The 14,918-nt window shown below is 37.9% G+C and overlaps 1 protein-coding gene across 2 annotated transcripts in view; it reads left to right on the top strand.

Annotated features, from left to right (window-relative positions):
• Positions 1-5,529: 5,529 nt before the first annotated feature.
• Positions 5,530-14,918, top strand: part of LOC115221259 — a 15,547-nt gene continuing 6,158 nt past the window's right edge. For both annotated transcript variants that reach the window (XR_005002927.1, XM_029791408.2), the window contains exons 1-2: positions 5,530-6,525; positions 11,262-11,775. Coding sequence is in view for 1 of the 2 variants with exons in the window: in XM_029791408.2 (XP_029647268.1) it covers positions 5,742-6,525; positions 11,262-11,775 (1,298 nt within the window). In the remaining variant the exon portion in view is untranslated. The remainder of the gene's footprint in view (positions 6,526-11,261; positions 11,776-14,918) is intronic.

Raw genomic sequence — 14,918 nt, 5'->3', positions numbered from 1 at the left:
AATTTTTTACCTAGCTTAGAAATATTATACCTATTTCTATTTAGTATAATGACTGATTTATACTTACACTTATATAGCTGTATTTAATTAGTTCTTCCATATTTTGTAATATCTTTTATTTTATTTCGTAGTAGTTGTTTTATTTAATCCTTTCAATCTGAGAATTTTAATATTTCTATTTTTTAAAAAATGATATTATCCTAAGCGTAATCTGTAATTGTGTTGATTTGATAATAAACTTGAATGAAAATTACGGGATATTTTCGGTTTGAACGGCAGCTTTTTCTAGCGGTGTCATATGAAATTGTCACCCATAATTATGACCCTAGTATCGATCTATTGCATTTCAATCTATTTTAGGGTTAGAGGGGGGGGGGTTCTTTTTTTCTTCAGAAATGTAAATAAACCCAGTCTGTTTCTTAAACGAGGGACATATTCATACGGCACAGAATGTTGTTTACCTCAATAGACGTCAGTGATTGGTTGAAATTGCAGAAAAAACCCCCAACAAATATCTTACAAACTATAGAATCTTCTCAATAAAGCCAAGAGAAAGAGATGTTTTATAACACATTCCACCAGTATAAGAAGTTTAAAATATTTTAGTTACCTAGAAATTATATTACAAACTGCCGTTCAAACCGAAAAGATCCAAAGTACGAATTACGACGGTCCGTAATGTTCACGTGACTCTATATTTCACCAGTAAAACATTTATTACTCTTTTACTAAATTAATTATTTTTTAGGTATCATAAATCTCGTAAGTCGTATCGGAAACATTTTCTTGCTTTTCTGAAATCTTTATATATAAAAGTGAAGGTGCGTGTCTGTCTCCTACGATTTAGATTCCTAACTACTCCCACATTTTGCGGTGCAGTTTAACCAAAATCGGGTATCTTATAGTCGTGATTCATATCGAGCCCGTCTGGCTATTAGCGCGCGTCTACGATGAGTCTACGACTTTAAAAATAATTTAACATCATTTTTTAATCCATTTTAATGCATAATTTTTCGTGTGTCGATGGCGGCGGAGTTGGCGTCCACGCTCAAACACCTGCACCTGTGTTTGCTTCTCCCCCTTCTTCCCTCCCTCGTGAAGCTGTGGGGAAGGGAGTTTAAGGAAATCAACGTCGTAATGCGTTGTCAAGGAGACCAGCGTTCTTTTAGAACAACGACTTCATGGCTTGAAGACACCAAAACAGAAATGGCTAAGAAAGCCCGAATTGGCATATATAAGGGAAGTAACTCTCTAAAAATGCTTATATAGTTATTTCCCTTACAAACCCGAGCAACGCCGGGCGATACTGCTAGTATATATATATATATATATATATATATATATATATATATTATATATATATATATACATACACACACACACACATATATATATATATACAAAGTTAGATAGGGGTTATGAGGGTAATCCACTATGGGATATCAGTTATCCAATATACTGCTGGTGAGGTACCCAAATACTAAATACATAAATGCTTATAATTATAAATGAATTTGTTCCACCATTTTCTTATTTGTATTATATATATATATGTATATATATACATACATACAAGTATATGCATGTATACACTCACACACATATTAAACAGAGATCTTATTGTTTGACATTCCATACGCGAACCCAGCCAGTCGTACATGTAATATATATATAGCTATGGAGGGGGCAAGCAGGCACCCTCAACTCACACCCCGTCTTTACACCTTACTCATTATCTACTCTACCTGTTTTCACCAAACCTCTCTCTGCTGCTTACGACTAAAAGAACTAGTCACGTGACCAGCTTCTGCTATAGTTGGACTGTTTTTGCAGAACGAAAGATTTTCGCCGAACGAAAGAAAAAACTTTTTTGCCATCAATTTTAATTCGGTTATAATTATTATTATTGTTATTGTTATTCGTATTTTCTTCTACTCAGCATCCGGTAAAAGAAGATATACAACATGATTTAACAAAAACAAAAAAAAAAAAAAAAAGGTATATCTCATAATAATTTTTATCGTTTAACTTTTTCTGAAATGTAAAAAACTAACTAAAACCATCTTTCGATGTTGGCACAAATGTGCTTTTTTTAAAATTCTAACGCATGCCTTTTCTGTGAATTTCTTTCGCCCTTTGAAAAGACACACACAGACACAGCCGTGAACACACGTACACACACACACACACACACACACACAAAGTGTGACTTATATAATGTAATATTTTGTCTGTGTCAGAATCTTCGGAGGATCTTCTAATACAAAGATGAGGAGGAAAATCTTTTCATCATTTTCAAGTAGAAAATAAATGCCTTTTCTTCATACATCATCATCATCATCATATCATCATCATCATCATCTTCATCATCGCCATCTTCATCATCGCCATTATCATCACCATCATCACCATCATCGTTATCATCACTACATCAGCAGCCGTATCGTTAATTTTTGTTTATCTATACTACGGGCTAGTGTTGTGTTTTGCTTCTAAAAATTCTTTCCAAATTCTTCAGAAGTTTGAAATCATGATATACAGGATGACTAAAACGTTTTCGCTGTTACGGTAAAAGTTTAGTACGAAAAAAATGTGAGCATGTGTGTTTATGCGCGCACGCGTGAGAAAGTGTGTGAGAGTGCGTGATTATATAGGTGTGTGTGTGTGTGTGTGTGAAATAATTGCGTGTTTATAGCTGCATGTTTCTCTCTCTCTCTCTCTCTCTCTCTCTCTCTCTCTCTCTCTATATATATATATATATATAATATATATATATATATATCTATCTATCTATCTAATCTATCTATCTATCTATCTATCTATATCTATCTATCTATCTATCTATCTATCTATCTATCTATCTATCTATCTATCTATCTATCTATCTCTCCATCCATCTATTGTAGAATGTTATTGACTTTATTTTGATTATGAAAGAAGAATATTTTTTTTATTTACAATGTTATGTGTATTTACATCTCTCTCTCTCTTTCTCTCTCTCTCACTCTCTCTCTCTTTCTCTGTCTGTCTGTCTGTCTTACGCATACATCCCCTAAACATTCTTCGGGTGATCTGACTATATACGTCCTTTACAAAAGACCCTACAAACATCGGCAACACCACCACCGCCACCATCACCTACACTACCTCCACCACCACCACCACCAACTAACGCTACAGTCAACAACTGCCAATCAACATAACAAAGCAAGCGGGGGTGAGGTGGGGTAGGGGGTGCAGCGTGCTTGAAAATAGCAGTCAAAATCGCCCTCACATTACACCGTACTGTATTTTTCTTTAAAAAAAGGGGTCAGGACGTGTTTTTTTTGTAAGAAAAAAGCAAAAAAACCCCAAAAAACAAAAACAAAACAAACAACGCAAAGATGGGATAATCGTAGCTAAAATGATTTTGATCATATGTATGCCTATGTTCGATCAGGGCTGACCTTGGGCTAAACAAGAACGGAAACATCATTGTCTTACCCCTCTCTCTCTCTCTCTCTCGACGTCCTGGTTATACTCAAGATTGCTCCAATCTGGCCAGCCCCAAGGAAAAGCTAAGCTAAGAGCATTAGATCCCTTGGAAGAAAGCAGTGAATGTATATGAAAACAAGGACGACAGTAGCGGACTGGGTCTAAAAAATATTGGTTGCCAGGAGACTAAGGGGCCCACCCACAACTAAAATGGGGCCCACCTGCAACAACAATGGTATCATTTATTTATTTTTATTTGTTAAAAGTATTCTTTCCAACTGTCTACAAACACAGCCAGGCTGAAATAATGCATTCTTCCAGGAATAAAAAATCCCCGACTTGAGGGCCCTCATATATGGATTCTAATGGCGCAGGGGCCCGCTTGCCATCGGACAAGCTGGCAACCTAGCCAGTCCGCCACTATATATATATATAATATATATATATATATATATATATATATATAAACACACACATACATATGCACTGGGGTCGATATAATCGACTTAATCCGTTTGTTCTTGTTTGTCCCCTCTATGTTTAGCCCCTTGTGGGCAATCAAGAAATATATATATATCTATATATATATATATATATATCCTGTGCAGGTGGCACGTAAAAAGCACCCACTACACTCACAGAGTGGTTGGCGTTAGGAAGGGCATCCAGCTGTAGAAACACTGCCAGATCAGACTGGAGCCTGGTGCAGCCCCTGGCTTCCCAGACCCCGGTCGAACCGTCCAACCCGTGCTAGTGCGGAAAACGGACGTTAAACGATGATGATGATGATGATGATGATATATATATATATATATATATATATATATATATGTATATGTGTGTGTGTGTGTGTGTGTGTGTGTGCATGTGTATGTACAGACACACACACACATTTATATATATCATCCAGATGTAGAAACCAAGCCAAAACCACATTATGGAACCTGGCATTGTCCCTGTAGAGCTCACCAACCCATGCCAACATGGAAAATGGACGTTAAACGATGATGATGAGGATGATGATGATGTTGATGATGAGATGATGATGATACATACATACACACATCCATAGAAACATGCATGAATGTACAAACACATACGCACACACACATGTTTTTGATTCGACGGTCTTTTGGGATGCTCATAGCAGCCATATTCCTACCGCTCTATGTCACACTGGTGTGACCCATATTGGAGTGCGGGATTCAAGCCTCTTCTCTTTATCTCCTCAAAGACATACAGCATCTTGAAAGAGTCCAGAAGCTGGCTACCCACATGGTTCTTGGTCTCAAGCATTTGTCTTATGAAGAAAGCCTGAAGACGCTTGACCTTTATTCTCTAGAAAAACGACGCCACCGTGGTGATCTCATTCTTGCTCACAACATCATAAACGGAAAGTGTAACCTCTCGAAAGAGCTGTTCTTCACTCCTGTTGCAGAGCGTCGGCTGCGGGGTTACTCCGAAAAGCTCTATCCACGATGATTTCATCTCAATCGAAGGAAAGGGGCTTTCTCCGTCCGGGTTGCGAATCCGTGGAATAAGCTGCCGGACGAGATAGTGAAGATGCCGACGACCGCTTGGTTCAAAGTCTCTCTTGACCAGAAATGGCCTGAACTCTTTGCATGAACACCCTCCCTGTACATAACTCCATGTCCCCCTACATGGCCTTGCTTTTTGCTTTTTGAGCCAAAAAATTAACTTAACTTAACTTAACTTAACATGCACACATGCATATGAATAATCACATACACATAGAGTGGTTTGTCTCTATAAGTCCTGTCTTCTTCTGAATGTGATAAGACATGATTTTAGGGATATTTGGCTGTTATTTATGGCAAGCAAAGTGACAATGTAGAGGCTCCCTCATTGCTTCATAGTTCCTTCTGTTCTAAACTCGGTGGTTGAGATAAAATCGATCATCTATATTCCATATCTTAACTGTTCTTAGAGAGAGAGAAATTGATTGTTCAATAAATCTCTTTTCTGCATTCCAATATCTAACTATTGTGTGTGATTATCTTACTTTTAACATTTTTTTTCTTATTCTTTTCTCAGCAGGTTTTAAGAGAATGCTGCAAGACTAGTCAGAAGGAAAACAAATTCCGGAATTTATATTTGAAAAACCAAAACTACATATAGTCTAAGAATATATATATATATATATATATATAAAAGTGTGGAAGTCTGAGTTTGGAATCATATTGTGTTTGAAGTGAGGTTAGAACTGAAGCACATTAAGATTTTGATTAATACCAGAAAACACAACAATGGAAGCTATTGAGAGGCAAGCAGAAAAACAGATTGAAAATAAGAATTATAAAGAAGCGATTAAGAAGTATGATACTCTGTTAACAAATCCCATCATTGATCCACAATATCTTTTCAAGCGTGCCAAATGTAGTTATCATCTAAACAGTTTTCAAAACGCACAGGCAGATGTTAAAGAAGCCATCGCAAGTGGACTAACCACTACTCCCGTTTATATTTTGGCTGGTAAAATAGCTGCCAAACAAGGAAAATATGAAGAAGCCCTCACTTATTACAAGAACGTTCTTAAAACCGAACCTGGCAACCCTGAAGTAATTGCAGACCTGAAAACGATCCAGAAGGAAATTCTTGATGCCTATGAAGCAAATTCCAAAGATGGTGAAGCAGAGGAAGAAAACTTGAGTCCAACGAAATTCTGTACCCAGGACATTTACCCAGGGGATGATCTTCTTCTGAAGAATGAGAAAGAGATTCTTGAAGTAAATTATAAGATTGTATCTGAAGCAAATGAGCCTGATGATGATCCCAGATTAAGCTTTTTGCCTGCACATATGAAGAACCCAGCCAAATTAGCAATTCAGGGTCAGACTTGTCAAATGCGAGGCCAGTTGGAAGAAGCGATGCAGTTCTTTGATATGGCTATCCTGTTGGATAAAACAAATCACAATTTCCGTTTATTTAAAGCCAGGCTTTGCTTTCAGATGGAAAAAAACTTAGAATCCTTACAACAGCTCTGGTTAATACCTAAAACTTTAAGGAATCATGAAATCTGGAAACTTGGAGGTATGTATGATTTTTAGTTTGGTCTGATAAGGATTCTAGGGGATATAAATGGGATTTTTAAATCCATTTTTCAATGACAGTACCACAAAATTAATTTTTAATCTGTGGTATATCTTGTTGATTAATATTTTTACAATTTTTTCCTTAATTTTTCTTAAGTTCAGTGGATATTAACCCTTTAGTATTTAAACCAGCCATATCCGGCCAAAATAGTTAATCTGCTTTATGTTCAAACTGACCAGATCCTGGCTCTTACACCTACCCTACAATGTTATTCTACATTAAGTAATTGCACCATCAAGATCTTGAAGATATGAGATAATGCAGGATTAATTCAAATCAATGGGAATCAATAGGCATTATGTTTGATAGAATAATCTGAATGCTAAAGGGTTAAAAGTTAGTGTTGTGAATTAGAAAGTTGCTTTGACATTTGGGGGTGTTAAGTTTTATGACATCTCATTTGAGCAATAGCATAGTTGAGGCTAGGGCAGTCCACCGCAGGCAATGCTTTTGTGGGGATAGCAATTTTGGGTCTGTTGCATAAGTTTATATAGGATTAGGGGCCCAGTGGGTGGGTGGGGTGAAGGATGGAGTCTGACTAATGTAATCCATTTTTAGAGTAAAATTTATAAATTATCACCCAGTTTAAGTTTGTTTAGTTGTGATACCTCAGTTGCCACTTAGGTGGGCACTAAGCATCCCAATTGCTTAAAAGTGGTGGGATGGGACTGCAAGAAAAATAAAAGTTAAGAACCACTGCCATTAGACTATAATCTCTTACTAATCTTAGATACTGCAGTTTAACATTTTAGCATTCAGATTAATTTATCAAATGTAATGCTTATTTCAAACTTTTGAAAATGTGATTGTTTACATTGTAAGGTAGGTGTGAGAGGCAGGATATGGCCAGTTAGTGTTGTATAGGATTAAGGGCCCAGTGGGTGAGGTGGAGGATGGAGTCTCACTAATGCATGGACTGTCCTGCATGACACACACTCTAGACATGTCACTGCAGTTGAAAGAATATTATGTAGCTTCTTCAAAAAGTAATATTGGTACTTTCTATGAGTCTATAAGAAAGACTGTTATAGAAGACTACAAGACAGACCTTCTCAACAAGGGCCATACCACTTCCAAGGGGGTGCTGGGCATATTGAAGGCGTTGGGCTTTAGTGGGAGTTAGGCTTTAGGAGGCATTAGGCTTTAGGGAGCAGTGACTCTCTTTACTCTCTTTTTACTCTTTTACTTGCTTCAGTCATTTGACTGTGGCCATGCTGGAGCACCGCCTTTAGTCGCGCAAATCGACCCCAGGACTTATTCTTTGTAAGCCTAGTACTTATTTGATCGGTTTCTCTTTTGCCGAACCGCTAAATTACGGGGACGTAAACACACCAGCATTGGTTGTCGAGCAATGTTGGGGGGACAAACAGACACACAAACATACACACACACATACATACATATATATATATATCACCGTGATCACCGTGACCGACCAGGCTATCAGATGTTGCTACACATCGCTGGTCACAATGCGCTTCGCATTGTTTTAGCCTTCAAATGACGCCACCCCGCAAGCAGGCCATATATATATATATATAATATATATATATATATATATATATATGTATATATATATACATATATACGACGGGCTTCTTTCAGTTTCTGTCTACCAAATCCACTCACAAGGTTTTGGTTGACCCGAGGCTATAGTAGAAGACACTTGCCCAAGGTGCTACACAGTGGGACTGAACCCAGAACCATGTGGTTGGTAAGCAAGCTACTTACCACACGGCGACTCCAGCGTTAATTTTACCTATAGTCATGATCATATTATACATGTTAAAACTAGTTATGGTCATTGAAATGAAATGAGAGCTCACCAAGCACAGGGAAGTCATTAACTGGTAATTAATTTATAAAGTAAATTTACAAGTTTTGCCTTTATTAATTTTTTTTTTTGTCATTTCACTGTTAAAAACTTATGCAATCCATTTTTAGAGTAAAATTTATAAATTATCATCTAGTTTAAGTTAGTTTAGTTGTGATACCTCAGTTGCCACTTAGGTGGGCACTAGGCATACCAATTGCTTAAAAGTGATGGGATGGGACTGTGGAGGCACATGGCCTAGTGGTTAGAGCAGCAGACTCACTGTCGAGGGATTGCAGGTTCGAATCTCAGACCGGGCGATGTGTGTGCTTATGAGTAAAAAACCTAAGCTCCACGCGGCTCCAGCAGAAGGTAATGGCGAAACTTCTGCTGACTTTTCGCCACAACTTTCTCTCACTCTTTCCTCCTGCATCTTGCAGCTCACCTGCGACGGACCGGCGTCCCGTCCAGGTGGGGAACCTATACACCAAGAAACTGGGAAACCGGCCCTTTGGAGCCAGGCATGGCTCGAGAAGGAATCTCTACTATGGGATGGGACTACAAGAAAAATAAAAGTTAAGAACCACTGCCATAAGACAATAATCTCTTACTAATCTTAGATACTGTAGTTTAACATTTTAGCATTTGGATTAATTTATCAAATGTAATGCTTATTTCAAAATTTTGAAAATGTGACTGTTTACATTGTAAGGTAGGTGTGAGAGGCTGGATATGGCCAGTTTCAACATGAAATATGTAGAATGTTTGGGTCAGATATGGTCAGTTTCAATGCTAAAGGGTTAATTTATGCTTTGTTCTGTTCTGGACCAGTGTTACATATTTCATTAGGCACCATTTTGTTCAGGTCATGTTGTGTTCAACATAAGCATCAAGCTACATTGCATTTAGTTTGCTGAAGTTCCTGTGGTCTTTTCCGTAGGCTTTTCTATCCACAGACAAACCTAATCTGTTTTCCCTTTTTACATTGACATTTCTGTGATACACGATCCCTATTGATCGGCCCCACTTTTTTTTCACGATCCCTTTTGATCAGAATTCCCCCACCCCTTTTTTTACCAATCCCTTTTGATTGGAATTTGCCCCCACCTTTTTTCACGATCCCTTTTGATTGGAATTCCCCACCCCTTTTTTTACCAATCCCTTTTGATTGGATTTTCCCCCACCTTTTTTCACGATCCCTTTTGATTGGAATTCCCCACCCCTTTTTTTCATGATCCCTTTTGATCGGAATTCCCCACCCCTTTTTTTCCGATCCCTTCTGATCGGAATTCGCCCCCACCCCTTTTCCCCTTCTCTCCTTCCCAAAAAGAAAAGCTCTACTATTGTATTTTGTCCCTTCTGTGTTTAGCTAACCACCACCACCACCATCATCATCATCATCATCATCATTATTTAACATCCGCTTTCCATGCTAGCATGGGTTGGACGATTGGACTGAGGACTGGCGAACCAGATGGCTGCACCAGGCTCCAATCTTGATCTGGCAGAGTTTCTACAGCTGGATGCCCTTCCTAACGCCAACCACTCCGTGAGTGTAGTGGGTGCTTTTTACGTACCACCGGCACGAGGGCCAGTCTGGTGGTACTGGCAATTGCCATGCTCGAAATGGTGTTTTTTACGTGCCACCTGCACAGGAGTCAGTCCAGTGGTACCTCGCTTGAATGTTTTTTCACATGCCACTGGCACAAGTGCCAGTAAGACGACGCTGGTAACGATCACGCTCAAATGGTGCTTTTTACAATGTGCCACCGGCATGGAAGCCAGACAGCCGCTCTGGCAGTGATCCCACTCAGATGGAGCTGTTAGCGCTCCACTGGCATGGGTGCCATTCATCGAATTTGGTTCAATTTCGATTTCGATTTCACTTGCTCCAACAGGTCTTCACAAGCAGAGTTTAGTGTCCAATGAAGGGAGGTTGGCATGGGTGCCAGTCGTCGAATTTGGTTCGATTTTTTTTTTTCATCTTAACCTTAAATTAGGAGAGAGTTGAGATGTTTATGCATATCATGTCTACATCGGTCAATGAATCAGTACTTTCTCAACTCACCTTCACAAAGTTGACATTAAACATTCAAAACCTTATTCTCTGTCATTGGAGTATCACAAATCTTACAATGCAAACTACTTGTGAGCTTTTTCCTTGTTTGATATTATGGTGTATTATGTTTTGGTGGAAGGGAGATTTGGCTATTATTTCTAGCATATCTAATTACCATGTAGCCTGGTCTCACATTAGATTGTATGTGCATATGGTGGAGGTGTGGGTTAAACTATCTTTTCAATGAAAAGAAATTACATAAAACATCAAGTATCAAACTTCTTTCCCTACTCTGTCTGTCTGTCTCTGTCTTCTATCTATCTATCCATCCATCCATCCATCTATCTATCTATCTATCTATCTATCTATCTATCCATACATCCATCCATCCATCCATCCATCTATCTATATCACTTTGTGTGTGTGTGTGTGTGTGTGTCAGTCTGTCTGTCTGTCTGTCTATCTATCTATCTATCTCTGTGTGTCTGTCTGTCCGCCTGTCTGTCAGTCTATCTATCTGTCTTTCTATTTACCTCCCTCTCTCTCTCTCTATCTATCTATCCATCTATCTATCTATCTACATACCTACCTACTTACCTATTGATCTACCAGTCTACCTACATACATACCTACCAACCTACCTACCTACCTACCTACCTACCTACCTTCCCACATACCTATCTACTTACCCACCAACCCACCCACCCACCTACCTACCTATTGATCTCTCTCTCTCTCTCTCTATTCAGCTACCGATCTGTCTGTCTGTTAATATCTCTCTATCAACCTTTCCTATTACAGGACTGATTCTAAAAGATTTAGATCTGCCGGTTCTGGCCGAATTCTGGATTCGTAAGGCCACACAGTTTTCTAACAACGCTGACGAAGAGTGCAAGATTGCTTTCCAGCAAATTCGTGTCAAACGTCTCTACTCCCCACTTTGTCTAGACTACCCAGTAGAAGTAGTCTTTTCCCGCTACGGAAAAGCTGTTGTAGCTACGAGAGACATCGAAGCGAATGGCGTCATCTTCAAGGACTGTCCATTGGTCATCGGGCAAACCACAGATACCCACAAAACTTCTCCTACGTGTGATAACTGTGGCTATTCGCTGATGGAGCCTGAGCATTACTTTGGTGATAAACTCAACACGATGAAAGAGGAATTAAAAGAGTTGATTGAGTCCTACTGGCCGAAGAGGTTCTCGGTGGCTTGCGAGGACTGCTACCGTGAGAACTACTGCAGCAAAGCTTGTCGAACAGAAGCAATTGAAGGTTACCACCGAGTGTTATGCCCTAAGAACAATCCAGCGGCCAAGTGAGTAACCTTCTTAATGTGATGGTGGTGGTGGTGGTGGTGATGATGATGATAGTGGTAATGTGTGTGTGTATGTGTGTGTGTGTAAAGAGGTTCAACGAAAATCAAAACGGCTGCTTTTGAGAAGAGAAAATTCAAATTAAAATTTATAAAATTCAAATTCAAATTATAAGATTCAAATTAAAATTATAAAATTCAAATTAAAATTACAAAATTCAAATTAAAATTATAAAATTCAAATTAAAATTATAAAATTCAAATTCAAATTATAAAATTAAAATTAAAATTATAAGATTCAAATTAAAATTATAAAATTAAAATTAAAATTATAAGATTCAAATTAAAATTATAAAATTAAAATTAAAATTATAAGATTCAAATTAAAATTATAAAATTAAAATTAAAATTATAAGATTCAAATTAAAATTATAAAATTAAAATTAAAATTATAAGATTCAAATTAAAATTATAAAATTAAAATTAAAATTATAAGATTCAAATTAAAATTATAAAACTCAAATTAAAATTATAAGATTCATATTAAAATTATAAAATTAAAATAAAAATTATAAAATTCAAATTCAAATTATAAAATTCAAATTAAAATTATAAAAAAAATTACATGATATACTCCACTGCAATTCATCTAATTATCACAAACGAGAAAATGTTGGTTTCAGATTTTGGCACAAGGCCTGTAATTTGGGGGGGGGGGGGGTAAGTCAATTACATCGAGCTCAGAACTCAGCTGGTACTTATTTTACCAACCCTGTGAGGTTGAAAGGCAAAGTCAAACCTCAGTGGTATTTGAACTCAGAACGTAAAGATGGCTGAAATGCCACTAAGCTTTCTGCCCTTATATATATATATATATATATATATATATATATATATATATACATTAAACCAGTAATATCTCACTTGTTAATATATATACATATCATATATATATATCTATATATATATATATACACATGCATACATACATATATATCATCATCATCGTTTAGCGCCAGGCCCAGTCTGATCTGGCAATGTTTCTACGGCTGGATGCCCTTCCTAACACCAACCACTCCGTGAGTGTAGTGCTTTTTACGTGCCACCGGCACAGGTGCCAGACGAGGCTGGCAAACGGCCACGATCGGATGGTGCTTTTTACGTGCCACTGGCACGGGGGCCAGGCGAGGCTGGCAATGGCCACGATCAGATGGTGCTTTATACGTGCCACTGGCACGAGGCCAGTCGGGGTAGTGCTGGCAACGGCCACGTTCGGATGGTTCTCTTACGTACCACCGGCACTGGTATCACAGCTGCAATTTCCATTGATGTTGATCGATTATATATATATATTAAACCAGTAATATATCACTTGTTAATATATATATATATATATATATATATATATATATATACATGATGGACTCTCCCATTGAAAATGGTGTATGAGCATTCAACTTTTGCCAAACGACTTGCATAAATGATTTGAAGGCAAGGATTATGGCAGCATTCACCAACTTAAGCAAGGAGACCATCCAGAAGAGTTGCAGGCCGTGATTGAAACCAATGGCGATTTTATTGAATAAATCTATTCTTTAATATTTCAAGACATTTTTATGTAATTTTGGTAAATGTAGGCGTAGGAGTGGCTGTGTGGTAAGTAGCTTGTTTACCAACCACATGGTTTCAGGTTCAGTCCCACTGCGTGGCACCTTGGGCAAGTGTCTTCTACTATAGCCTCGGGTCGACCAAAGCCTTGTGAGTGGATTTGGTAGACGGAAACTGAAAGAAGCCCATCGTATATATATATCATCATCATATATATATATATATAATATATATATATATATATATTATATATATATATATATAATATATATATATATATATATGTAATGTGTATATGTCTGTGTTTGTCCCCTTAGCATTGCTTGACAACCGATACTGGTGTGTTTATGTCCCCGTAACTTAGTGGTTCGGCAAAAGAGACCGATAGAATAAGTACTGGGCTTACAAAGAATAAGTCCCGGGGTCGAGTTGCTCGATTAAAGGCGGTGCTCCAGCATTGCCACAGTCAAATGACTGAAACAAGTAAAAGAGTAAAAGAGTATATCTGTTAAAATGAGATGTCAGTGTTATTTTCATTTTTGCATAATTTAGATGACAGTTTATACACTGCACCCTGTATGTTTATCTGAATTACGAGTCTGTGTGGTTGTATCTCTAATATCATATGTCAGGCTATTTATGTTATTTATATTGGTAGACCTTACCTATATTTAAGGGATACTAGGAATGAAGACTGAAATATGGCCCCAAAATTGAGTTTCCGGTCTGTGGTAACTTTCACTTTCACCATACTCAGAAGACTTGAAATGGATAATGAGCCCTGCCTGTCTTCCTTAAGCAAATTCATTATCTGAGAAAGAAAACAAGAACCACTAAGTTACATTTGCTGTCCACAAAATAAACTGAATTTATATTGTGGTATAACTCTTTATATTAACCCTTTAACATTTAAACTGGCCATACCCGGCCAAAAGTATTCTGCCTATTTTATGTTCAAACTGGCCAGATCTGGTCTCTCACACCAACCCTACAATATCGTTTTAAAAATTAACAGCTACCTCATCGAAATCTCATAGCTACAAGATAATACATGATTAGTTCAAAACAATGTAGATGAAAAAGCATCAATTTTGGCAGAATAATGTTAGTTAGTTAGTTAGTTAATTTTTTGGCTCAAAAAGCAAAAAGCAAGGCCATGTAGGGGGACATGGAGTTATGTACAGGGTGGTGTTCATGTAAAGAGTTCAGGCCATTTGTGGTCAAAGGAGACTTTGAACCGAGCGGTCATCTGCATCTTCACTATCTCGTCCGACAGCTTATTCCACGGATTCGCAACCCGGACGGAGAAAGCCCCTCTCCTTCGATTGAGATGAAATCGTCGCAGATAGAGCTTTTCAGAGTGACCCCGCAGCCGACGCTCTGGAGCAGGAGTGAAGGACAGCTCTTTCGAGAGGTTACACTTTCCGCTTATGATGTTGTGAGCAAGAATGAGATCACCACGGCGCCCACTAAAGGGTTAAAGTGGACTGTTTATAAAGTGAACCATTATAAAGTATTCCATGAGTTCTCTCCCATTT

Source organism: Octopus sinensis, linkage group LG18 (genome assembly GCF_006345805.1).
Source record: "Octopus sinensis linkage group LG18, ASM634580v1, whole genome shotgun sequence".
Classification (NCBI taxonomy): Eukaryota; Metazoa; Mollusca; class Cephalopoda; order Octopoda; family Octopodidae; genus Octopus; species Octopus sinensis.
Note: the sequence above shows the minus strand (reverse complement) of the source record. Positions and strands in the feature narration are given on the sequence as shown.